This window comes from Humulus lupulus, chromosome 3, assembly GCF_963169125.1.
Source record: "Humulus lupulus chromosome 3, drHumLupu1.1, whole genome shotgun sequence".
Classification (NCBI taxonomy): Eukaryota; Viridiplantae; Streptophyta; class Magnoliopsida; order Rosales; family Cannabaceae; genus Humulus; species Humulus lupulus.
In genome coordinates this window covers 262,183,038-262,208,673 of record NC_084795.1, presented here as the reverse complement: position 1 = coordinate 262,208,673, position 25,636 = coordinate 262,183,038, and the positions used below count along the sequence as shown (strand labels likewise).

Sequence of the window (25,636 nt, the reverse complement as noted above, 5' to 3'; positions counted from 1 at the left end):
GTGTTTTAGTCTTCTGGTCTTTTTTCATCTTTATAATATATACTAGGTAAAAAACGTGCAATCCACGTTTGCTTAGTTTTAAAGTTATAAACATTGTGTATAATTTTAATAAAAATTGATTCAGTATTTAAAATATATATATATATATATATAATAGAATGAATTATAGTTTTATAATATATATTGTTATGAAAAAATATGTTGTATCAATAGAAATGGTAAGAATAGTTATAACTCTAGACAAAAATAATACAAATAAACAATATTGATTAAATAATGTTACAACTCTATGACTGAAAATACAAATAAATAAGAAAAGAATTTAGAAGAAGAGAATAGTAAAATACAACTCTAAATAAAATGATACAAATAAAGTAAAATGTTTGTAACAAAATAAATGAGAGATTAAAATTCTTAAACAAAAAATACAAGTAAATGAGACGAGAGGAATATGAAGAAAAAAATCAATAGAATAAAAGAAAAGAAGAAGAAACAACTCTCACCCACACTACCAAAGTAAAGAGTGTTGGGGATTACCAACTTTAACAAGGTTTGAAACTTTCGTCCAAAAGCTTATTTCCCCTAACTCAAGCACTAAGGGATCTCTCACAGATTTTGGAAATTGATTCCTGGAATAATCAAGCATCTATGTGTTTTCTAGCCAAGTGCTCTAATAGATAAAAAAGTTGTGTCTTACAAGTGAGCATTAGACTCTTATTTATAGAGTTTAAAGATACCATTTGAATTTCAAATTCCATCAACCTCATGGTTGTTACCAGTGTTTAATTGTATGTTTTATGGAATTAAATTAAAGATTTGAGAGTTATTTGTTTGTTTGAAACGTTCAAAATTGGATAAACTCGAAGTTTGGAAAAGTTGTCTGCCTCTCTGGCCGCGGCCAACGACGCTTTTATGCCTCTTGGACCGCGGCTTGAAAAACACTGGCCGCGGCCCAAGACGTTTTTTCAGCTACCAATTTTCTAAATTTTTCCAAAACGTTCCAAATTCATTCCCACTTGATTTTATAACTTCCATACACATTATGAGAGTTAAAATCACATCTCTAATAGTAATATCTCTTATGGTTTTGAGAAATTCAAATCAAAATTGTGTAATAACAAATCTACACAATAATTGGCATTATTTGAGAGTTACAATTTTGTTACTGAAATTGTAACTCTCAAATATGTTACACATTTGTATTACACACAATACAAAATGTTGTAACTCTCTTTTTGTATGTTATAACATGTGACACTCTTTGTCACATATATTTAATCTAGAAAATTATATTAAAAAGCAATATAACATATATCAATAATTTCTACATATATAACATCTAAACACAACATTGACATAAATATGTATTTACATGGCTACTTGACATATGTATATATAAATTACAATAATATTTAAAAAGAAATTAATAATAGAAATAAAATAAGAATAGAAAAAGTCATAGTGTAGACCGTAGTATACATGCATTAACTATTTTCAGTTTCTAATGTATCTCGCAATATCATTTGGTGAAGTTGGTGAAGAAGAAAAATAGTCCAATCACTTGATAAAAAACAAACTATTACATAAATTTATAAGATAAAAAAAATAATATGTATACCTTTATTATTTTTAAATAAATATGATTTAATTATTTGAATTATCATAAAATATCTTAAAAATATCATATTATAATTAATTAATTAATTAATTTTTGTTCAAGTTTATATTTGTTATAGTTTTTGAATTTGGCAATGACAACAATACATTATATATTATTTGTTTAATATAATATTAATATTATACGTGGATTTTAAATTTAAGTTTGTCGCTAGTTGATACTATATTATATTATATATTTAATATGATATTATACTAATAGGTGAAGTTTAAGTTTAATTAAATTTTATTTAAGTTATAAAATATATGGTTTTATTATTTTTTAATAATTATCATTGTAAAATATTTCAAAAATATTATATTTTAATTGGTCTATTTATTTATTTATTTTATTTAAGTTTAAGTCATGTTTACAATCTACCGTTAAATATAAGAATATTATGTTAAATATAAAAATATTCGGTTAAAGTTAACAGAAAAAAAATAAAAACTATTAACACAAAAAAATTTCGTTATCTACATACTTTTTATATAGAAGAGATATATATGTTTTCTCTATTTTTAATTTTTATAATAAATATTTATTAGAATAAATTAACAACATATATGGTTTTGATTACTTATATTCACATTATTATTTGATATAAAATGTTTTCATTATTGTGTGGCATACAAATTTTTTTTTTTTAAATTGTGTCAAAATTTCTATCATAAAATTATCAAATATTTTTAAAATAAAATAAATATACTAATAATTATATTTACATGATTTTTGTGCTTTAGTTCGTCTTTTATTTTATTTTTTAAACATATTACTTTTAAATTTGAACAATAATTATTACTACATCCGCCCCAACTAATATTACTTTCTAATTTCGCCCCAATAATGTGGTTGCTCTTGATATTGGGTCTTATGTGTTATTTTTTAATTTTAGTATGTTTAATTAAACATATCTTTGGGCGTTTGTGGAAAGTAATGAAGCCAATTTTGCTATTCCTTACTATACTATAATAGGACATATAAGGGGTTAATGAACTTGAAGAATAAAAAAAAAATGAATTGTAAACTTTCAAAGTTTCATATCTACCTCAGTGTTCTTATATTAAAATTCAATGAGAGGGTTTGTGGTTGGTATATAGGTATATAGAGCATGTCTAAAGAAGCAACTAACAATGTGAAAAATAACTTAATTATTATTATTGGATTAGTCATTGTCTTGTTGTGACCGTAAGAACTTTCCACTCTGTTATGATCACTTTAAACAATACTTTTATTATTATGATTATTATTATTATTTAACTGATGGCTATTGATTCTAATGTATAAAAGATAACAACAAAAAGCCATAACTGTTTATTTTCTTTTACAATTTTTAAGTGACTGGGCTGAGATTCCACATTCTCAAAAAGTAAATTAAAGAAAGCATTAATACAATAGTTTGAGGGGTTGGTGTTATTTTTAGCTAACCCTAATTGGTGGTTGGTACTTGATTCAATCAGAAAAATGATTCTATAGGAGTTAAGCGTTTAATATACACACATATATAGTTAGTGGGGTTCCATCATTCTTCATAAATATTCAAATTTAATTAAAACATTTACTGTTATCATGATTATTCATCCATACCATTTCAATCCTTTAATTGGAGAATAACTTGTTACTTTCTATTCTATCTAATGACACACCAATAAGCCTCACTATAGAAAAATTATTATTAGCTAGTAAATGTGGAGGATGATCAAAACCCTCGTCATTATATTGTTTTGTTATTACTCCAATTCCAGATTATCTGTTCTAATAATATTATGATAAGCATATTGGATAGGATTGGTTTGAGAATATAAAACAATTTTATTATTTTTAAAACATAAAACAGTAGAAGTCCATGTAAAATAATTGATTGATTGAGTATTTTCAACTATTAAATTCAAATATGTATGTAAATTTTAAACTAAAAATAAAAAAGAAATTTCATGCTTATTGTGTATTCAAATCAATATTACCATAAGCTCTTCTTTTTTTCTTTTTTTTTTGAAAGAGACCATAAGCTCTTCAATTATTTTATTATTTTTATATTTTAAGATTACACATCAATCACAAATTCACATGTTAGAGCTCATAAAATATAAATAATGGTACAATTACAACCAGTCACATTTTAGAATTAAATTTCCACATACGAAATTCAAAATTTTATTTCAAATTTACTCTCTTAGAAAATACAATTTTTTTAATCACATACCAATTAGCAGGATAATAATCATAGACATGGATTCCCAGTCTAATTTTATTTTTTATTTTTTATTTAAAATAATAATAAAATAAAAGTAAAAAAAAAAGTCAAAGGAGGACCATTGTTGAGACATTCTCCCCACTCAAACATTCCAAATTTAAATCCTCCAGCACTCTCTATTTTCCCATTAAGCCAAAACTCATGAAAGAACTACTTTCTCCTTAGATCTCGATCTCTCTCTCTCTCTCCTCTTCATTTGTGTTCAGTCTCCAAGCTCAAAATAAATCTATATATGCACAAAACATACATAAAAAAGTACAGAAAGAATGTTGGGGAAGAAGATAGTTAATTTAAAAAAACTGGCAAAGAAAGTGAGGGTTATGGGGGGAGTTGAGAGAGAGAGAGGATCAGAGTACCATGAGAGTTTGCTTAGAGAATTTGAAGAGGAAGAAGGGTCTCAAATCCCAACTGGGTTTTTGGCCGTTTACGTTGGAGAAGAGAGGCAGAGGTTTGTGGTTCCCACGACCTTTCTATCTCACCCGCTCTTCAAGATGCTCCTGGAGAAGGCCTACGACGAGTTTGGGTTTCAGCAGAGGAATGGCCTCGTCGTTCCATGCAGTGTCTCTGCTTTTCGAGAGGTCGTCAGTGCTGTCGAATGTAGTAACGGTAAGTTTGATTTCGGCAAACTCGTCGAGGAGCTTCTTTAGCAGTGTGTGAGTGATCATCTTTGTAAGTTTTTCTTTTATCAAAAAAGAAAAGAAAAAAGAGAGGCTTATGTTGTGGGATTGTGTATATAGAGCCTTTTTGGCTAAAGACTTTTTCGATTCCATGAAATTTTTTTTTTCTTAAAAAAAATGTACAAAAGAAAAGTTCTATGCAAGTGCAAACAGCTCTTTCCTGACTCATGGAGAGCTTGTTTTGATCAATTTCGATGTTATTCCTCCAACTGAGAGATTTGAACTTAGAAACTCTGCAAATGAAAGGAACAATTTTCATTGATTTGGACTCTTTAACACTTCTATCCTTTTTTAATTTATTTATGACTTCCTATGTTAGGACCAATGGTGGAAACCCAAAAGAAGGAAAAGGAAATAGCGTGATAAGGATCTTTAGTTGCCTGGTCTTTTGAGCAACTTTTACTTCACCGCCCACTTTTTTAATCGAGGATATAACAAAAGTGGTCATAAGAATAAGAGTTTTTTCTTAATTAAAAAAAAGGTAAAGGGTGTGACATGGCTCATGGTTGAGATTGATGATGGATTCACGAGTTTCATCCAATTCATCAGTGCATAGGAAATTTTCTTTTTTATTTGCAGCCAAGTTGAACCACACATGAGTGCAGCTTTTAAACCATCATTTGATTTAGAAATGATCCAAAGTGTTTTACTTTTACCCCAAACATGTCAAACAAATCATCATCGTCAACTTCTATCACTCTAGACATCGACACTAACACAAGCATCAACAAGAATGTTCTTCATACGATCAATCAAATCCTGTATTTGCTCCCTCGAATGCAAGGGCGACGGATAAACCATAGTGCAATCCAAACTCCCCCCACGTATGGTGTCGAAAACAGCAATGGACGGACCAACTCCATGAGCTGAAGCACAGCCAATGTAGTCCTCCAAGCAAATCTCTTGCTGCAATTCATCAGTTTGGTCAATAATTGGATCCTCAAAAACCGACATGAAAGCAGTCCTCATGGCAGAGGACGGAGTCAAACTCGGGTTTTCTATGGCCTTGCACATGAGGAAGTTCAAGTCCGACATGTCTGTGAAATGTTTGTTTGAGTTCTTGGCGTTGGCATATGACTTGTAGCTTTTCGTTGCCAACTCCCATAGTGTATCTCTTCCGGTTACGTCATGAGTGTTAAGGATGGCAGAGTGATAAAACCCTGTATTATAAATCCAATCAGCACAAAAAATCAATGAAAATAAATAAAGTTGTGAGTTGTTGTTGCTTACCAAGATTGTTGTTAGAAAGAGGTGGTTCAAGAATTGAACGACAATCAGTGAGAGTTACGACAGCGTATTTTTCCTTGTGGTCTTGAGGAAGCTTTTTAGATGAATGCGCAGCAATCAGTCCTGCGGCTGCCAACGCCGCGCACACTTTGATTCCCCTTGACGTGCAACCCTGTAATCATTTTGAGTCAACTTATTTATTGACTGACATATGTTGTAGTGAAAATACAGTAGAATTATTATTCTAATAAGAGGGTACACTACACTAACAAACATGGCATAATAATATGGAGAGTGTTGAATTCGATCATCATTTTGAAGTAACATAATTCGTTTAACAAAAAGAAAGAAAAAAAATTCCCAGACTCAATTAAAACCAAAACGAAATGTAAAAGATGATTTGTTTTTTTTAACAGCAGTGAAAGAACAAACTTAAAAAGTGCAATGATTTTGGGTACGACAACAATTTTAATTTCAAAGACTCAATAGGACAATTGTCGTACAACAATAACATGGGACCCACGTGTATTTCACGTGATGGATTTCTGTGCAACCATATAAAACACGGAAAACTAAAGCTATGTTTGGTTGAATGGAGAGTAGATGAATCACGAGAATAAAGAGAATGGGGAAGAGTGTGATAATCTTTTTACGGTGTTGGTGTTTTGGTACGAGAGATGAAGTAGTAAAATGATAGATAAGTATATATTTACGAAATTATTTGTTTTAGCATTATAATTATTTTTTAATAATATCTTAAGAGGATATAATTGTAATTTTAAATAAATTGGGAGGGAAAGAATGAATCCTTCCAATGGAAGATTACTATCTTCTCATCTATCCTCTCGTTCTTATCAAACAAGATCATTTATAATTGAGTAATAATAAGTTACTCTAAAATATACACAAAAACATTATACATCATGTGACAGTTTAACTTACCTAATCATATTTATTAAAATTAGGACTCACTATTATTTAAAAAAACAGTGACACATTATTGTGTGTAATATTTATATACATATTTTAGGTGCACATATCATTACTCCTTATAATTTCCTTTCATCTCTCTCCGTACTTTACTCTCCGTCTACCCTATTCTCCCTCCAACCAAACTTAGAGCACTTACATTGGATGAGCTAAAATGTGTTATTCTTTATAATATAGAGAAAAAATAGTTAAGTAGCCTTCCATTAGATGATGTAAAGTTATATTTTTTTACCTAAATGAATAGTATTTCTTTATAAGTAGTGAAATATTATTCATCAAGGTATAAATATTTTATTATTTTTTTATAAACTTTTGTATATATATATATATATATATATATGAGAGTGTGATACTATTATGTTTAATTATTTTATTTTTTAAAATGAATAAAATATTTTTAAGAATATAATATATATAAATAATGTAAAGAAACAGATGTATGGTATAATGTAAAAGGTTTGAGGTAAATTATAAAAATGTATGTTTTGTGATATATTTTATAATACACTTTCTTTATAATATTTAGCTAAAACTCATAAAAACATATTCTATCAGCTCCTTTATACATATATTTATAATAGCTATGCACAAACTCCAATTAATCCATCTCTATATTTATATATCTTTTATATAATATTTTAATATTATTATTTTTCTTTATAAGCTTTTTCTCTCCATTTAGTATATATTTATTATTATTATTTTTTTTCAATTATTTTATTTTAATTTAAGTAATAAAATATGTTTAAAGATATAATATTTAAATGATGTAGAGAAATATATAGAGAAGCTGATATATAATATAATGTAAAATTTAAATGTAAAATAGAAAAAAAGTGTGTTTTAATGATGTATTTTAAAAGATGGCGGAGAGCACTAATGAGAGTGCTCTTAGTGTAAGTGTTAAAGCTGGTGAATTCTTATTTACTCATTATTTTATTCTTTTAAATGAGAACGCATTATCTGATACTTGCGCACTCTTTTTTATTATTATTATTTTAGTTTTCTTTTTCTTCCTAAATTAGTTCAATATTTACTTAAACCGATAACAAAAACTATCATAAAACAAACATCAAGTAACATTTCCTCAACAAAATATATATATAAGATAAAGTGAAGATAAATAATTATAAAATAAAATATATTTAATTTAAGGACTAATTCAGGTAGACTTACAGTGAGTAAGTTCTCGGTGTGAAACGAGTTCATCTGAAGCCTCACCACCCGAGATTGTCTCGGCGAATTGGGCTCTACAAACTCCAAATTCGACAGCCTGAACGAGTTCAACGAGTACCCAACCATGTCTACTCCCCTAACCCAAAATGGCTTATTAGCTTTCCCCTTTGGGATAATCTCCTCAATTCCCAAACTAACCTCACCATTTCCCTCGAATCCCCTTTCTCTCTCTCCTCCGCCACTCATTTCCCTCAGCAACCCCCTCAGCAGCGCCGCCGCCGCCGCCCGATCGCACACCGACGTGTGAAGCCTCAATGCAAGAACCCATTGAGCCTCGCTCAGATAATACAAGCTGGCGAAGAACACGTTAGCATCGTCGTTGGGATCACGCCAGCTGTTGCGGTTGAGCTCGTGCTCGAGGATGAGTTGAAACGGGGTAACGGCGTCGTTTTGTGGGTCCTTCTGGAGCTCGTGAAGAATCTGAGCCGTCGATTGAAGATCGAAGGGTTGGATTTGGAGATCTGGGTTGGGGCGCCTTATGTAGGAGAATGATTTGGTGGTGGGGTTGAAGTGGATGTAGGAGTTGAGAATGGGTTGAGAAGTTTGGAAACGGTGGAGGGTATTTTGGAGATATGAGATGTCAGGTGGCTTGGAAAGAGAGAGGGCTAAAACAGTAATTCCGGTACCGACGGGTACTGCCTTACACCAGCTGAACTCGGTTCCGCCGACAGGTCGTAAGAGGTTGCTGTCGTCGTCGGACATGGCGGAGAGACCCAAATGGGAGTTGAGTGAATGTGGCCAAGGAGAATGGTAACGACACTTCACTCTCTTTAGCCAGAGCAGAGTAGATGATCCAATGGCCCACACTGACTTTGTTTTCGTGATTTTATTGTATTGTCTATCTTATTAATAAAATTAAATTAAATTAAATTAAATTAAAGGGAAATTCATTTATTTGCACCACTCTTGTATTTGGAGATTTATATACTGGCACCCCTCTTATATTCGGATGACTTTTTCATAATTTTTTTTTATAAGTTATTAAGAGTATTTGTAAATTTCAAATAATTAAAAGTAAGGTTTAAATAATTTTTTACACATGTAATTAGTTTTTTATGTACAGTAACATGTTTTAACCATGTTTTCGATATTATAAATTTTTCGTAATTGTCTAAAAATTTGTTAGATGCTTAAAATAATTATAATATACACAATCATAAAAAAATAATAATAAGTTATGCTAAAAATCATTAGTATTGAAAACAAGGAAGGAGTGCACTGGTATACCAAAAAAAAAAGAGTGCATTGGAGAAACACCCAAAAGTAAATAAATGAAAAGTCTCAAATGCCCTATATTTTAATGAGAATATACTATTTTGGCCTATGTGTTTTTCCTGAATACGCGATCAAAATAGTACCACAAACCTAATTTTGGTTCAAATATTTTCAATTATAAGATTAATTTTCGGGTCGTTAGTAATGTGATAGGTTAAGAGAAGTAGAGAAAGTGGTCGAGGAGCTGAGAATGAAATATTATATTTAAAATTTTTTTTACCAAAATTGGCTATAAGGTACTATTGTGATCCATTTTGTAAAACACAGGATCCGGATTGTCATTTAACAAAACACAGGGGTCGATCGCGCATTTGAAAAAAACTCAGGGGTCAAACTGGTGTTTGTCTTTTTTTTTTTTTTAAATAACATTAATTTTCAATAATGGTACTTTTGAAAAGCTACCATGTAATTAGAAATTGGATATAATTATGAATTATAAACAAAATAGAATTGGGTATAATTATGAATAATAAACTTTGCTTGGAGAGACAATTTTGCCAAAATTAAGAAGGCTCTTGTTCTCCTTTAAAAAAATTCCAAAAAAGAAACATCTCTCATTTAGTTTTAATATGAATTTGTGATTCATTTTTATTAAGGATGTAGATTTGTGATTCTTAAAAGGGCATGATCAATCAAATTAAGTTAGCGTAAAATATGAGAATTAGAAGAATGATTGATGATAATATAATCAGCAAGAGAGAAAGGATTTGGGGTGACTGTTGCGAAAAAATAAATACTATGCTTACAAGTGCACAAATCAAACAAGTAGTAAAGTAGTTAAAAGACTCGTATCGTCCCATAATAACTAAAATCAATTCGTTACACCCCAAATTTCAAGATATAAAAAGCAGCCTCGAAATGTAGGCTCGCAAGTGTGGATATTAAATATGCAAACGGTAGTCGGCATGACTACTTACGTTAAATGGTCAATCGCGTTAAGGCACCACGTCATTCATACCCGAGTCTGTAAGGTGAGCCGGAGGGAAAAGGCTTCTTCTGAAGGGTAGTCTCGGTAAAACCTAACAGATTACATTGGAGTCATGCTGTGCTCGAAACATGAATCAAGCTCGAAAACGCTTATGTAGCTGTGAAGTTGTTAGGATCCATTTTATTATATTTTATTATATTTGAATGTTATAATTAATGTTTGAATTAATTATATAATAATATCAAGAAAATTCCTTGTTCATTCATGAAAATATGATCTTGTATTAATACGAGAGAATTAAGATCATATATAATGAATAACATAGTCAGTAACATATTAAAGTAAGGAATCTTTAATGAATGGTTACTAGTGCGGTTTTGTAACAACCCAAAATCACTAATAAGGCTTAAGGGCCTTGATTAGTGTGCTGGGAAGGCATAACTGGATTATGTGATAAGCATGCTTATATGGTTATTTGGATATATGAGATGCATGATTATGAGTATTAGTATGCATGTGGGCCCTGATTAGATTAAAAGGGCATAATTGTAAATTTGGCCCGTTGAGGGCATAAGTGTAATTATTTGTGATTTATTGTTGAGACCACATCATTATGTGGATATATTTGCAGCTTGTGACTCAAGGCGATCCTAGTGAGCGGTTTAGCGAAAAAGTCACGGTGGGAATTTATACCCGGCTCGGGGGAGCCTTGAGGTATTTCTGGGAATTTGGGAAATATATTGGAGACTATTTGACATTGAGGAAAATAATTGGTGATTAGTTAGGTGACAAGATGTAAGCGGTAATTATTAGGGACACTTGAGGAATTAGCGGGAATTGGGAACAATGACCAAAATGCCCTTAGAATGACTTAAAGGCTTGGTTATGTTTGGGAGGGCAATATGGTCTTTTGGTGTTTAAAAAGACACACGTATTAATCTACCTTTTTACACTTAGTGGGATTTGTAGAATATAGAGGAAACTGAAGGAAAAAGGAAGAAAGAAGGAAAGCAGAACACATAAGCTAACCCCCTTTCTCTCTCACCCGGTTTCCTCTTCCTGTACCATTTCTTGAGGATTTTTGGAGCTGTAATTCAGAGGAGGCTTAGGCTAAGGCTTGGAACTTGGGTCCTTGGTGAAGCTAGGAAGTAATACTGGAATTAGTTTCAATTAAGGTAAGGTTTCTAGTTTATTTTATGGGATTGCTGAATTCTGTTGTGTTGGTCTTTGAATCTGAACTTTGGATGGGAATTCAAGGAGTTGAGCTTTGGGAACTGAGGAGTTAAGGACTGGAAGGATATGAAGGGCAACCTAGGATTGGACTCTCCATTAAAGGTAAGGAATTTTGAGCTTGATCATCTGAGTTGCTGGGTTGTTTCTGGTTTCTGCTGATGAGTTTTTGAGTTCAATTCTTGTTTTCTTTGTTTGATGGTGCATGTGGCTAAGTTTTATGTTGTTGGGCTTTGTGGGATGAGATGCAGAGGATGGTAGACTCAATTTGTAGTGAGGTTGAGGTTAGGAGGGGTTTTATGGAGTTTTGGCTCGAGGAAAATCAAAGGAGAAAACTCAAGGTGTTTTGGTGCTGTAAATAGCGCTATAACGTTAGCCTTAGGGCGCTACAGCGCTAAGCCTAGTTTTCCTGGGCGTTTTTGCCTCTGCTTGTAGCACTGTAGCACTACCCTACCTTCAGAAGTGGATTTTTGGGTGTTTTCTTAGGGTTTTTTGCCCAGGGGCTCGGGGTTTTATTCCTCCACCTCGTTTGGTGGAATTAGGACTTCCTGAGGGCTCGATATTGGTCTCGAGGTTAGGTTATGGGATTGAATGTTAATTGTTAGAGAATATATTTTTATACTCAATGGAAACATGGAAAAACAAAATTACAACTCTATGCAAAAATACAATTGACAAGGTAATTGATTAAATAAACATTACAACTCAATTGCTCAAAATACAAGTAAATATAAAGAGGTAGAAGAAGACGATTACTAACTCAAAACAATAATAATACAAGTAAATAAGATCAAAATAATGAAAATAAAATCAATAAAAAGAACAAACTCTCACACAACCAAAGTGTAGAGCAGTGGGGATCACCAACTTGAACAAGGTTCAAAACCTTTGGCCAAAAGCTTATTTCCCCCTATTCTCTAAGCACTAAGGGATCTCTCTAGGAAATAGCTCACTGGAATTATCAAGCCTCTATGGTGTATTTTCCAGCCAAGTGCTTTGTGGATAGAAAATGGTGTGTCTTACAAGTGAGCATTAGGCTCCTATTTATAGAGTTTTGAGACACCCTTTGAATTTCAAATTCTACAAACCCCCATGGTTGTTACCAATGATTAATTTGATGTTTATGGAATTAAAATAGAGATTTGGGAGTTACTTGGCTGTTGGAAACATTCAAAATTGGATAAAACCGAAGTTTGGAAAATGCTGTCAGCCGCTCAGGCTGCGGCCTGAAAAACATGAGTCGCGACCCACGATGTTTTCTGCCTCTTGGGTCGCGGCCTGAAAAACACTTGCCGTGGCCCAAGACGTTTTTTCAGCAACCAATTTTCCAAATTTGCCAAAACGTTCCAAATTCATTCCCACTTGATTTTGTAACTTCCATACACATTATGGGAGTTAAAATCACATCTCTAACAACCATTTCACATATAGCTTTAAGAAATTCATCTCAATATTGTGTAACAACAAATCTACACAATAATGGGTAAATTTTGGAAGTTACAAATTTGTGATTGAATTTGTAACACCAAATATGTTACATATTTGGATATTTCACATATATTTAAATAATGTAACTCTCTATTATATGTTACAATATGTGACACTCTTTGTCACATTTATTTAATCCAAAACATTATATTATAAAATAATATAATATTATAAATAATATAGCATTCTCCCACTAGATTAAATAGTTTATCTATTGTAACACTTATTTAATCAATCAAACATTATATGAAATATAATATTCCCCCACTTGATTAAATAACCCCTCTCTATAGAAACCTTTGCATTGATGCATAAAGTAAAATGTCTTTCGACTTGAATTTTACCTTAGTGTAATTACCACAAAGTTTGTTGAAATTTTGGTTGTCGAAGTATTGAACCACTATCCCTTGATAACAAACCGGTGATAACACACACACCTTTTCTATGTTCACTTGAGACCTCAATGTCTCGCTTTCGCACCATTAATGGCCATGTGCACATTCCATTCATAGACTTTTCTTGAGAATGACTCTCAATTCTCATAAGGGGCGGCACCACCCCTAGGTCTATATAGGTAGAACTCTTACAGTATTTTGTTACCCTAAAATACTTGTCTTTTCAAGACCGAGTTCTATTAAAAAACCTTTCGGTTTTAACCCTCATTTTTGTAACACACTAGTACTCATATCTCAGATGGGACAAAATTTGAGTACTACTACTATTCACTTGATTGACTTGTTATTACCTACTGAACCTAATACTAGTTTGGTTACTAGTATTAGGATAGGTTACCATCAACCGTGAATCTCTTTAGGGAGTATAAGTCTCATCCCTTGAGATGTAGAAATGATTTCATTTGAATCATTTTTCTCATGTATGCATACAGAGACCCTGTAATGCCCCGAAATTCCTAATGCGGTTTAATGGCTGGATTAGTAGGCCGGGAGGGCCATACTTGTTTAATTATGCCACTAAATGAACATATGCATGTTTATGTGAATTATGTTATAATATGATGTTATATACAAGCATGTGGGTCCACAATTGTTTATTAAACTGTTTTGGCAATTTGGGTCGTTTAGAGCATAATTGTGTATTTGGGTGCATTTTGTGATTCATGAATGAGATTCCATCATTATGGAGATATATTCGAGCTATTTGGCATATATAATGGATTATCGGTTTTGTCATAACGGGGTCAATTATTGGGTAATAAGAATGTTTATTTGATGATAAATTGGGAGTATTTGAGATCAGGAGGAAATTCTGGAAGTTTTGACTATAATATCCTCGGGGGTGTTTTCGGGACCCCGAGCACTAGGTTTTATTTGAGGTTACTTAAGCTTGAAGTAGCTTGTCAGATAGAACTGTATATTAGAAAACATTTCCTCTCTCCTTCGTTAGCTCATTTTACCGTTTGAAGCCTTTTTGAAGAAATCTCGAGTTCTAGGAGTCGGAATCAAGCGAGGATCGAGGCATAACGATCCTAGGAAAGATTAGAAGCGTCTTAACCGAATGATTTGACGGAAAACAACTCAATTGAAGGTAATCTAAGTTTAAGTTTTGAGTTTTTAGAGTTTCTAAGCTTTGAGTTGGATTTTGTGAATCGTTGAGTTTTTAGTTCGTTTGAACCTTGGGTTTTGATGGTTTTGGACCATTGGGAAGCTTAGGAACTTTGATTTGGTGATTGGGTAATGTTTAGGTATGTTTTGGAGGATTTGGGAAGTTGAAAATCGAGTTTGGGTGTTGTAATGCCCTACTACCTTAGAGCCGTTACTAAGTGAGGTTAAAATGTGCAATCAACTCGCTAAACGAGGTTTTCAAGACAAAAGTATGATAAAACAGAAGTCTAGGCTGTAATCTTTAAAACGTACTATATTTCATTAAAAGTTCAAGAGTTTAACATACGGGATCCCAGAACTTAGTTTATAAAATATTTACAACTCAAAACAAGTTTACACGTAGTTAACCATCAAAACTAGGGTTTGTACAACCATTTCTCAAAATATTCCCAACCAAAGCAGTCGGGCAGGCCAAACATGTACGCGCCGCCCCCACGCTCTCCGTACTCATGGTTGATTGACTTTCTCTTTGCCCTTACCTGCAACACAGAGCACCCGTGAGCCGAAGCCCAGCAAGAAAACTCAAACAGTACATAACATATGCATAGTATACAGTCAACACAACAAGTAGCTCATATCTAGTCAGACAGTCCATAAAATCTAACACATATACGGCCATGCCGTCCCAGAAGCGTTACCATAGCCTGGGATCTCGGTCTACACTGTAAGGATATCCCATGTATTCATTGGGGTCTCACCCTAACCACGAGCACTCTATGTGCTAAGTGGTATTCCCGGCTCCACTGCCGTTCTCGGCCCCGTTCTCGGCCTTCGCCGTTCTCAGCCCTTCGCCGTTCAATCTGCTTTTACCATATTTAGCATTCTCAAATAGCAATCAAACATACAATCATTCATATTAAGCTACATCCTAGCAACGATACAATTTAGGGTCGCGCCCTGCAACAATTTTATGGGCCCAAGCCCTGCTCTATGAGTGCTACAGTTTTCTTACCTGTATCCCGAGCTTTCCGATGCACCAAGGTCACAAGCACGGTCCTCTAGCGCGAGCCTCTCCAAAATCCTAGTCAAAACACATGTAAAACACTCTTTAATACTAACCAATCCAAAACTACTTCTCGGGACCACTCCCACACTCACGGAACCTCTAAATCCTTAAAACAACGCATTGGAACCATCCCCCGAATTCCCGGGCAAAAGCCCTAAAAATGTAATTTTTGGCTGTCAAAAATGGCCTAGGGCCACGACACTCTCTTCAAAGGCCGCGGCGCCCAGTGACTTTCCCTCATCCTGATGCAACCTCGCGCCGCGGCGCCCAAGAACAGGGCCGCGACGCTCCTTCGCGAACCCAGATTTCTGGGTTTTCTCTTGCGTTTTTCCCGAGCTAAAACCACTCCAAATCATCCCAAACAAGTACCTAAGCCCCAAGACCAATTCAAAACACCAAATAAACCATCTATCAACCTATAAACACCACCAAAAAACTCAAACACACAATCACACCCAACATTCACACTTGAGTTTCAGATTTCAAACACTTAAACCTATAAACCAGAAACTTAAACCAAAGCTTGAGAAACTTAAACCATGCTTCCAAATCCTTAAACCATATCAGATACGAAAATTCAAAGATGTTTTAAACTCTTACCTCAATCAATAACCCAGCTTGAACTCCCTCCAATCCCAGCTTTAAACCAAACTCCTCTTGATAAACTAGCTGAATTCTCATGCAAAACCAACCATGGCTGTCCTTCAATTTTCATTCCTACCTTCTAAAATTAAGCTCAAAACTTTACAAAACAGGGGATAAATCCTTACCTCAGAGTAGCCCTTAACCTGAGTTTGATTCCACACCCTTAAGCTCTTCACTAGCCTCAAAGAACTCAGCTCACTTCCTCTTCCACTTTGCCTTCTAAGCTCTTAGTTTTTCCTCTTGCTTCTTGATTTCTCTAGCCCTCCAAAACTTGATTTCAGTCATTCCTAGCATAAAGGATCGTGTATATTCATTTCCCCCAGCCAAAGTTATCTAAACCTCTCACAAAAGACTATCTTATCCCTCCATCAAAATCCCTTCCTAAGTAAACCCCAAAGGCACTCTTGTCCTTTTACCTATATTGCAAGTCTACCACTTCTTCCCCCTAAACTTGTTACTCTCAGCAGTAACTAATGGTTACGCAGGTTACTCAATCACCAGTAACCATTAACCACAAATTCTCAACTCAACTCAAAAAATTCCCCAAAGTACCCCTAGGCTCCTCCCGAGCCGGGTATAAAATCTCGTTGTGACTTTTAAGTTATCTAGCTCTCTAGGACCTGTAACACCCTGGCTACCCCAGAACAGTTACGGTGAACGGTGGACCGGAAATTTGACTCACTACCTGAGTCCTTTGGTCAAAAACGTGCTCTAAGCATAATTAACAGGTTAAGGCATAAAACCAATAAAAAGGAAATGGAGATTTTCATTACAAACTGCTCTGCAAAGCTAAACAAAATATTTACAAGTGGTTCTCAGTACAAAATGGTCATTACTGTTTTAAATTTACAACCCCGCCGACCTAAGCGGCAAAAATAGGGTAAACCCCCTAGTTCCTCTGAGAACTCCTTGGCCGTGGTGGTCAAGCGGCCGCATATGTACACATCACCACATTAGCTCTCCACTCAAGGCTAGGTGAGCTTTTCTTTCCCTTTACCTGCACCACATAGCACCCATGAGCCAAAGCCCAGCAAGAAAACATAACACTTTTCGTAAACATTATCAAATGATTATCATTATAATCACACTGAACATAACGTTTTCAAACCAATAAGTGAACATCACATGATCTTAGCGGGGGAGAGTGGCTGCTAGGTAAGCCACTAACCTCCAAGCGCTTATTTCATTCATCGACCCTCGGGGTCGGTCTGGCATTAATGCTCTTTGAGCCATTCAATGCTAATAGTCGATTAGATCTAATCTCTGTTGGCTTGCGTGATCCACGCTATGGCTGTCCTGACTAATGAGTCAGCGCTATGTGACCAGTGTCCAGTATCACTGCCGAACCTGAATAATAAGTCACAGCTTCACAGCTGATACTAACACCTTTGCCAATTCTGACTGATGAGTCAGTGCAACGTGACCAGTGCCCAGTACCACTGCCGAACTTGACCAATAAGTCACAGCTTCACAGTTGATACTAGCACCTTTGCCAAACCTGACTAATAAGTCAGTGCCATGCACAAGTGAGCAACATATGCCCAACATTCTGTGTTCAATCCACGTCCATATTACACAACCAACATGCCTCACGAGTATCCATGCATGTCACAATTGGGGTGCAGTTTTCTTACCTCCGGTTCGAGCAAGAATGAATTAAAGAACGACCCTGAGAACGATCAACCTTTAAACTCCTTAGCGGTTACCTAATCATAACCAATTAGAAACCATTAATAAAACAAATCAATGAATGGTTTACAAACTAAACCACACTCCCGGGACCAATCCCCCACTCTCGGGACTCTCAAACTACTCAAAAGGAGCAAAGGAACCAACCCCCGAGCCTTAAAAACCATCCCGAACCCTAAAATCAACACCTCCTGAAACTGGCCTAGCGCCTAGGCGCCACCCACCAGCGCTGGGGCGCTGTCCTAGAAATAGAGAGGGCTGCTCTCTGCCCCGAGTATCGCTGGGGCGCTAGGGCTGGCGCTGGGGCGCCAGCTTCAGACCAGCAGCTGCACTGAAACTCCATTCTTGCGATTCCTCTTGAAACCAACCTTCCAAACACTTCCCAAACCTTACCAAAACATCCAATTCAACCCCTAAACCTCACCTACATCACCTCCTCACCAAAACCCAATCACACACACACACCAAAAACTCCCCTTGATTTCAACTTTCCACATCAAATTCTAGAGCTGAAAACTATAAGAAAAACAGAGTACACCTGAAATTCAAAGACAATTCCTTACCTCCAACTGGTTTTGAATCCCCTTAAGATGATGAATTAGGTCCACAACCTCCAAGCTTTGATTTCCTAACTTGCTACCTCAACTTGGGACCAAAAACCTCAAAGAAAGATAGAGAGAAATGGGTGTACGGGAAGGTGAAGAAGCTGCTCTGTTTTTGTTCTACATCCTTCTACAGCCACTTGAAACATAAATAACCCAAGCAAAATGACCTTAATACCCCTAGGTCATCAAAAGCTTCTAATGTCTCCCCGAGGGTAAAATCTTCATCTTTCACCTATTTCGTTAATCATAATTAACGCTCTCCAATTCCCGCTATTCTCAAAATTCCCAAACACCAATAACTCATATCCCGTTACCCTTTTTACTCCCGGCAACGTTCTAATCATTAAAACATCCCGAGACTCACCCCGAGCCTCGAACTTAATCCCGTTATGACTAAACCGCCACTTTAATACTTAAAGATCGTCTCATGCCGAATAGCTCGAACAAATCCACATTATAATGTGGCCTTAACAATATATCACCAAGATGCATCCCAAATAAACAATTCACCCTCGACGGGCCAAATTACCATCACACCCCTGTAATTAAAAATATGGACTCACATGCATGCATTTCACATCATATCATAATATAATCAACATATACATGCATTTTATCAATTAATAACACAATTAAGCAAGTATGGCCCTCCCGGCCTACTATTCCCGCCGTCAAACACATCGGAGAATTCGGGGCATTACAGGACCGTCTCAGCATGTGCATCACATTAATATCACCACACCCACGTGGTACAAACCACAAAATATAATTATCACATTTATGCCCTCAACGGGCTAAAATTACCAATTTACCCCTATCATGCAAACGGAACCCACATGCATATTTATACTACCTAAACATGCATTATAACCACATATTCATTTATATTCATGCATTATCATATTAGTTCACTTATCGCCCTCCAGGCACGCTAATCAAGGTCCTAAACCTTATTAGCAACTTAGGGTGTTACAAGTGTGTTCTAGGTTGGGAGCCGCGGCCCTGTTCTTGGGGTGCTGCGACCCTATCTCGAAGAAGGATGTGGCTGGGATTGTGCTCGCTGGGCGCCGCGGCCCTTGCTTTAGGAATGGCTGGGGGCCACGACACAAGGTGCCAGGGCCGCGGCTCTTGAGCAAGGTTGAGCCCGTTTGAGTGTTTTGGCCCCGGGAACATAGTTTTAGGCCTCGGGATTGTTCCTACTACTTGGATTAGTTTGGATTGATGTCTCGGAGGCTAGATAAGTGTTTGGGAACCTATGTTGTTCATTTTATTGATGGTGTCCCTTATTTGGTTATGATTAGGTGACCGCTAAAGGACTTAAAGTCAGATCGTTCTCAAGGGTCATTCTTTTATTCATTCTAGCTCGAATCAAAGGTAAGAAAACTGCACCCCATATGTGACATGCAAGGTTATTCTTGATGCATGTTGGATGTTTAAATGTAAACATCGATATCATATTGAATGCTTGACAATCTTGCTCATTGGCATATGGTTATTATTGAGGCATGTTGGATGATTAAGTGTGATACATGTGATGCACGAGAAACATGTGATTAGGGCATGCCATGAATATTGACTGTGAGACTGATCAGAGCTTGAGTCTCTGTGTTTGTGCATGATCATAATTGTGCTAGCAACTGTTAAGTCAGCATGCTGAATGCCCTACGTTTGAATATTCAACATATGACATATGTTTGGTAGCATTGCTTACTTGTGCATGGTACTGACTCATTAGTCAGAATTGGCAAAGGTGTCAGTATCAACTGTGAAGCTGTGACTCATTAGTCAGGTTCGGCAGTGGTACTGGGCACTGGTCACACAGTGCTGACTCATAAGTCAGGATGACCTTAGCGTGCTCAACGCAAGCCAATAAAGATTAGATCTAATCGATATCTGCATTGAATGACTCAAAGAGCATTAATGCCGGACCGACCTCAAGTTCGATGAATACTATAAACGCTTGTGCGACTTACCTATCAGTCACTCATCTGTTAAGTTAGAGACTTACCTATCAGTCTCTCTTCTGTTTAAGGCTTGTGGCTTACCTAGCATCCACTCCTCTGTTTAAATTAGAGACTTACCTATCAGTCTCTCATCTGTTTAAGGCTAGTGGCTTACCTAGCAGCCACTCTTCTATTTAAATTAGTGACTTGCTTGTCAGTCACTCAGTATGGTTTTCTAGAACCTCAAGTGATATTCACTCATCTGTTCAGAGCTATAAGCTCTGTATGATCATTTTGATCATCATATGCATGGCTTTGGGTGCTGAGCCCCGTAGTGACTTGCTTGTTGGTCACTCAGTATGGTTTACGAGAACCTCAAGTGTTGAAACACTCATCTGATTGGGATTGACTTAATAGTCATCCAATCAAAAGGGCAGGATTTCTTATCCTGGATACCCCAGCATTGTTTGAATTCATTTGCATGCTTGAATAAAGTTATGTTTGCTAAGCATGCCAGATATGATTTGATATCATAATATGATTGTTCATGAGCATGTTGAGTTTTCTTGTTGGGCTTCGGCTCACGGGTGCTATGTGGTGCAGGTAAAGGCAAAAGAAAGCTGAACCATCCTTGAGTTGGAGAGCGTAGGTGACGATGTGTACATATGCAGCTGCTCGACCGCCACGACCGAGGTTTGAAAGAGAGGAACTAGGGCTAAACCCTATTTTGCCGCTTAGATCGACTGGTTGTAAATATTTTGTTGTAATAAACCTTTAAATTATATTTTTGGGATCCCAATGTATACAGTAAACGTTCTAGTGAAACACTATATCTTAATCGAAATTTTTAATCCCTAAACCGCTAATCATACTTAGTTACACGTTTATGGCCAAACGACTCGATTAGCGAGTTTAACACTGTTTGCAATGTGCACCGTAACAGTCCCTGGAGTTGGGGCATTACAGACACTCTTCATTATTTTATTCAAACTTTGTTGCTAGCCATAGTTTGATTAAAATAGTTACCCCTTTAAAATAGTGATTTTGACCATAGTCAACACCCCCACTATTTTATAGTTTAATATCCAAGATAAACATTTGAATATTAATTCTAGAAACCTCTTTGTTTCTATAATTTATGTTTTAAATTGATTTATTCTTGAATCAAAATATTACAACAGAATAACTTTAGACACCAAACATGTCTAGATTTGTTCATTCTATACACATATAGTCAATGTGATTTAGAATGTGGAATTCCAAATCACCTATTTGATAGGATGACTGAATTAATCAATTATTATCAACAAAATAAATTGATTAACTTTTGGAGCATCACCCCCACATTTCTCTCATAGTGATAATCACTTTTAAGAAGAAATTTCTTCATTTTTATCAAGTCATTTATCCTGCAAGATAAATCTAGACTTATAATTCTCAAAGTTCATCATGAGTCTGTTAGGAAAAATAGATTGTCTCAATGGAAAAGGTAAGATAATACAACTATGCAATATATTATAAATAAATAATGATTGATTAAAATGAGTGTTACAACTCTATAACTGATGTTAACCGCGTTTTTGGCCAACGACTTGTAGACGTCAAAAATGATAAAAACCTTCAAGAGAAATAAATGACACAGACGATTTTTATAGTGGTTCAGCCCCAATGTGTTGGTAATAGCCTAATCCACTTAGAGTTGTGATTATAGATCTGCACTCAAGATCAGATGAACCTGAGTCAACTGAGTAATCTTCAGTGCAGATTACAAGAATACAAGAATTCTCTCAAATACAAGTACTCTCTCTCTCTAGAAAATAAGAATTCAAATCAAAAGTGCCAAAGTCCTCTTTATGATGCCATAAGCCTTGAATTTATAGGCTCAGGATCATACAGATGGTATCCCCCATAATCGGGATATTTTATTATTCTCATTATATTAAAATTACAATAATATTCAAAATATAACAATACACTAAATTTGTGGGATAAATTGAGAGATTCCCGCGTATGCCAAGACCGATTCTTGTTGAAGCTGTTTCTGGGAATCTTGACGTAGTCCTGCTCTATCTAGTCGATCCATATCACATTCAGTCTGGTCGGCCAAACCTTCATTGGGCAGACACGCACTTAACTGGGCAGACATGCACTTGGCTGGGCAGACATGCACTTGACTGGGCAGACATGCACTTGGCTGGGCAGACAGGTCATGACTGGTCGGACATGGTCATGACTGGTCGGACATGGTCATGACTGGGCAGACAAGGTCATGCCTGGGCAGACAAGGTCATGCCTGGGTAGACAATCATATGACTGGTCGGACAAGGTCATGCCTGGTTGGTCATGACACTTGACTGGCCAGTCAAAATTCTTCATTGGTCTACCGGGTCACTCCTAAACCAGATCACTTTATCACAACTCTGAGGAGCCAATATATTTATTGACTATTAATGTGTCGTTTACGGACCATGCACTGCCACTTGTCACTTCTATTGCCACATCATCGATCTCCAATTTTTGGGGATAACATTTGCCCCCCAAGTTTATTATACGATTATCTCGTATAATAAACTTTTCTTCTAGCAAAATGTTCTTGAGGTCATTCAAAAGCTCCTATCCGATCGATAACTTTCACGTAAACCCACGACTGAACTTGCCTTTTGATTTCTTCAAATTCTATTTTTTGATCTTGTTGCAGTATGTGTTTTGGATGAGAAATGGTGTTTGTGCTAGATGGAATTTAGGGCTTTGCTTTTCGGAATGGGTTTATGGTATGTAGGGGTATGGCCGATTGGCCATTGTTCTTGGAATTGTTCGGAAATTCTAGTCCGATCGGATGCCTAAGCATGGGCTCGGACTAGGGCCCTCAGCTCCTCAGACACAAGGTGTGCAGCTCCTCGGACCAGGCACACAACTTGGATGAGGCGCAGCTCCTCGGACCCCAAGCGCGCATCTCCTCGAACCAGGCACACAGCTCCGAGTGGACACCACATGCTGCTCCTCGGACAGTAGGCGAGCATCTCCTCGGACCTAAGTGCGGCAGCAGCTCGGATGGCACAAAACATCCGCTCAGACAGGCGCGGCAGCAGCTCGGCACCCAGACGCAGCCCCTCGGACATAAGTGCTACTGGTCGGACACCTTCGGCGTGCCCCTTGGACACCATGCAAGTCGCTCGGACATGCTGGGCCATCCTAAGGTGTCCGCTCGGACACCACGCACATGGGTCACTTTTTAGGCACTAAATTTATTTTTTCCCATGCATGCTAAAAAATTTCTTCTTAGATAAATTTTTTCTAAGTAGAAAAATAAACACTGCTCTATTGAATTATATTTGTATGGTTACTCACCTCCCCATTTTTATTTTTTGTAGAGGAATTGCTTCGACTATAGGGGAGGTGATAACCACACGCATTCTGATACTTTCATCCCACAATCGAGCGATACTCCTCCAAGTAGCGACTCTTCGCTGTTAATCATGCTCAACAATAGAGTTTCCTACTTGACCAGTGATACATGCTCAGCTGACCAGGGAAGTTGTATCCCTCCCGACCAGGAAAACGTTGCACCTGATCAGCTAGACTTTGTACCTTGCCAGTAGTTTACTCTTTTTTGTTGTGAAGACAATTGTTGCTTAGTAGCTTTGATATTTTTCTTGTACAACCGAGCTGTTGGAATTTATACTTTACTTTTCTTTGTTAACTTAAAACATTCTAAGTCTTTTTAAACTTAAAAAGTTATAAGTTTTTTGTGAATGGTAAAGTCACTCTGATGTATGCCTTATATTTTCACATGAGTACTTAGTTTTCTAACTTAGAAATTTTAGACATTTCATAAGTCCATACTAAGTATACTTTCTCACACTCTTATTGCTCTAACATTTTATGAGCATAATGTTTATTGTCACACGAATATCTGCTTCTAACTTGAAATTTTAAAAAATTCAAAGTTACTTAAGCTTTGTCAAACAAGTTAGCTTAATGGCCTTTTTGGACTTCGAAAATTTTACAAGTAAGCCTAAAAACAGATATATTAACTCGTGCTCTTATTCCTGTATTAAATTATATATCAGTATACCCCATGTGCCCCCCAGGTGATCGAGGGTTGAAAGATCCTTAGTCACTTGCTACTTGACCGAATTTGTTCGAGCAGTTAATTACTCGTGAAACACATAGAATATATGGAAAATATTCAAGCAGTTGAACACTGCTTGAACGTATCGACCAGTTGAACACTATCCAATTTTACCGACCATTTGAACACTGCTCGGATAACTAACACACATGCATATTTGTAGCAAGAATCGACCACGCTGCGCGTAGTCTCTTTTATTACTCGTAAATTAAAAAGGACAAAACATGTCTAATAACGAGTCTTAAACAACCAAAATTGTTCAAAAATAAAATGACTGGTTAGCAAATAACCAGCTCATAAACCAAACTTAAATAACAAGTCAAACAACTCGAAATCAAGCTACCGCTTTGAAAGCGGTATTTAGAAATAATTTATCCTTCGATGCTCGCCGCTCCAGTGGCTCTTGATCCTAGCACTCCCGCTCAGCATGCTTCTCCCTTGCTTTGTTGCTTTCCTCAGCCAAGTGTGGACCTCCACATATAGTGTCTAAGGTAAAGTCCACAAGTCCGGGCTGCAAGGGTGGAGATCTTTGTCATTTGAAACCAGGATTGCTGCTGCCTCCTTCTCCTTGGGGTGTCTCTGCCCGGTACATCCTCAACTTGCCCGACCGAAGAAGAAATTCTATCTCATCCTTGAGGTGATTGCATTCATTCGTGTCATGACCATAATCTCCATGGAAACGACAAAACTTATTCATATCTCTCTTCCTCAATTCTTTCCTGATGGGGGGAGGCTTCTTGTAGGGAACCTCTTCATGACTAGCAAGATATATCTCTGCTTGGCTGGCCGAGAGAGTGGTGTAGTTAGTGAATTGAGGCTCATACTTTGTTGGCTTTTCACTTGAATTCAACTTTGCTTTCTTTTCCTCCGTTATTTCCACATTTCCTTCCACCAGAGTCAATTGATCCGCCCGGATTTTTTATGCCATTCTCCTCTTTCTCTATTGCATCATCCAATTTCATATACTTGTCCGCTCGGTCAAGAAATTGTTGAAGTGTTGAAATTGGATTTCTATGTATACTGTCCCACAAA

General features: G+C 36.1%; 2 protein-coding genes across 2 annotated transcripts; one reads left to right on the top strand and one right to left on the bottom strand.

Annotated features, from left to right (window-relative positions):
* The first annotated feature begins 4,017 nt into the window (after window positions 1-4,017).
* Window positions 4,018-4,848, top strand: LOC133823902 (protein SMALL AUXIN UP-REGULATED RNA 12). The gene has a single exon (XM_062256755.1). The coding sequence runs from the start codon at window positions 4,178-4,180 to the stop codon at window positions 4,556-4,558; it is 381 nt and encodes a 126-aa protein (XP_062112739.1). The 5' UTR covers window positions 4,018-4,177; the 3' UTR covers window positions 4,559-4,848.
* A 324-nt stretch (window positions 4,849-5,172) lies between these two features.
* Window positions 5,173-8,803, bottom strand: LOC133823901 (uncharacterized). The gene is made up of 3 exons (XM_062256754.1): window positions 7,982-8,803; window positions 5,819-5,987; window positions 5,173-5,748 (listed from the first exon to the last, which is right to left on the bottom strand). The coding sequence occupies exons 1-3, from the start codon at window positions 8,741-8,743 to the stop codon at window positions 5,288-5,290; spliced, it is 1,392 nt and encodes a 463-aa protein (XP_062112738.1). The 5' UTR covers window positions 8,744-8,803; the 3' UTR covers window positions 5,173-5,287.
* Window positions 8,804-25,636: the final 16,833 nt, after the last annotated feature.

Coding starts and splice junctions, on each gene's coding strand:
- LOC133823902 (XM_062256755.1), top strand. CDS start 4,178: ATGTTGGGGAAGAAGATAGTTAATTTAAAAAAACTGGCAAAGAAAGTG.
- LOC133823901 (XM_062256754.1), bottom strand. CDS start 8,743: ATGTCCGACGACGACAGCAACCTCTTACGACCTGTCGGCGGAACCGAG. Junction 5,988..7,981: donor ACACCGAGAACTTACTCACT/GTAAGTCTACCT, acceptor AAATGATTACAG/GGTTGCACGTCAAGGGGAAT. Junction 5,749..5,818: donor TCTTTCTAACAACAATCTTG/GTAAGCAACAAC, acceptor TTTATAATACAG/GGTTTTATCACTCTGCCATC.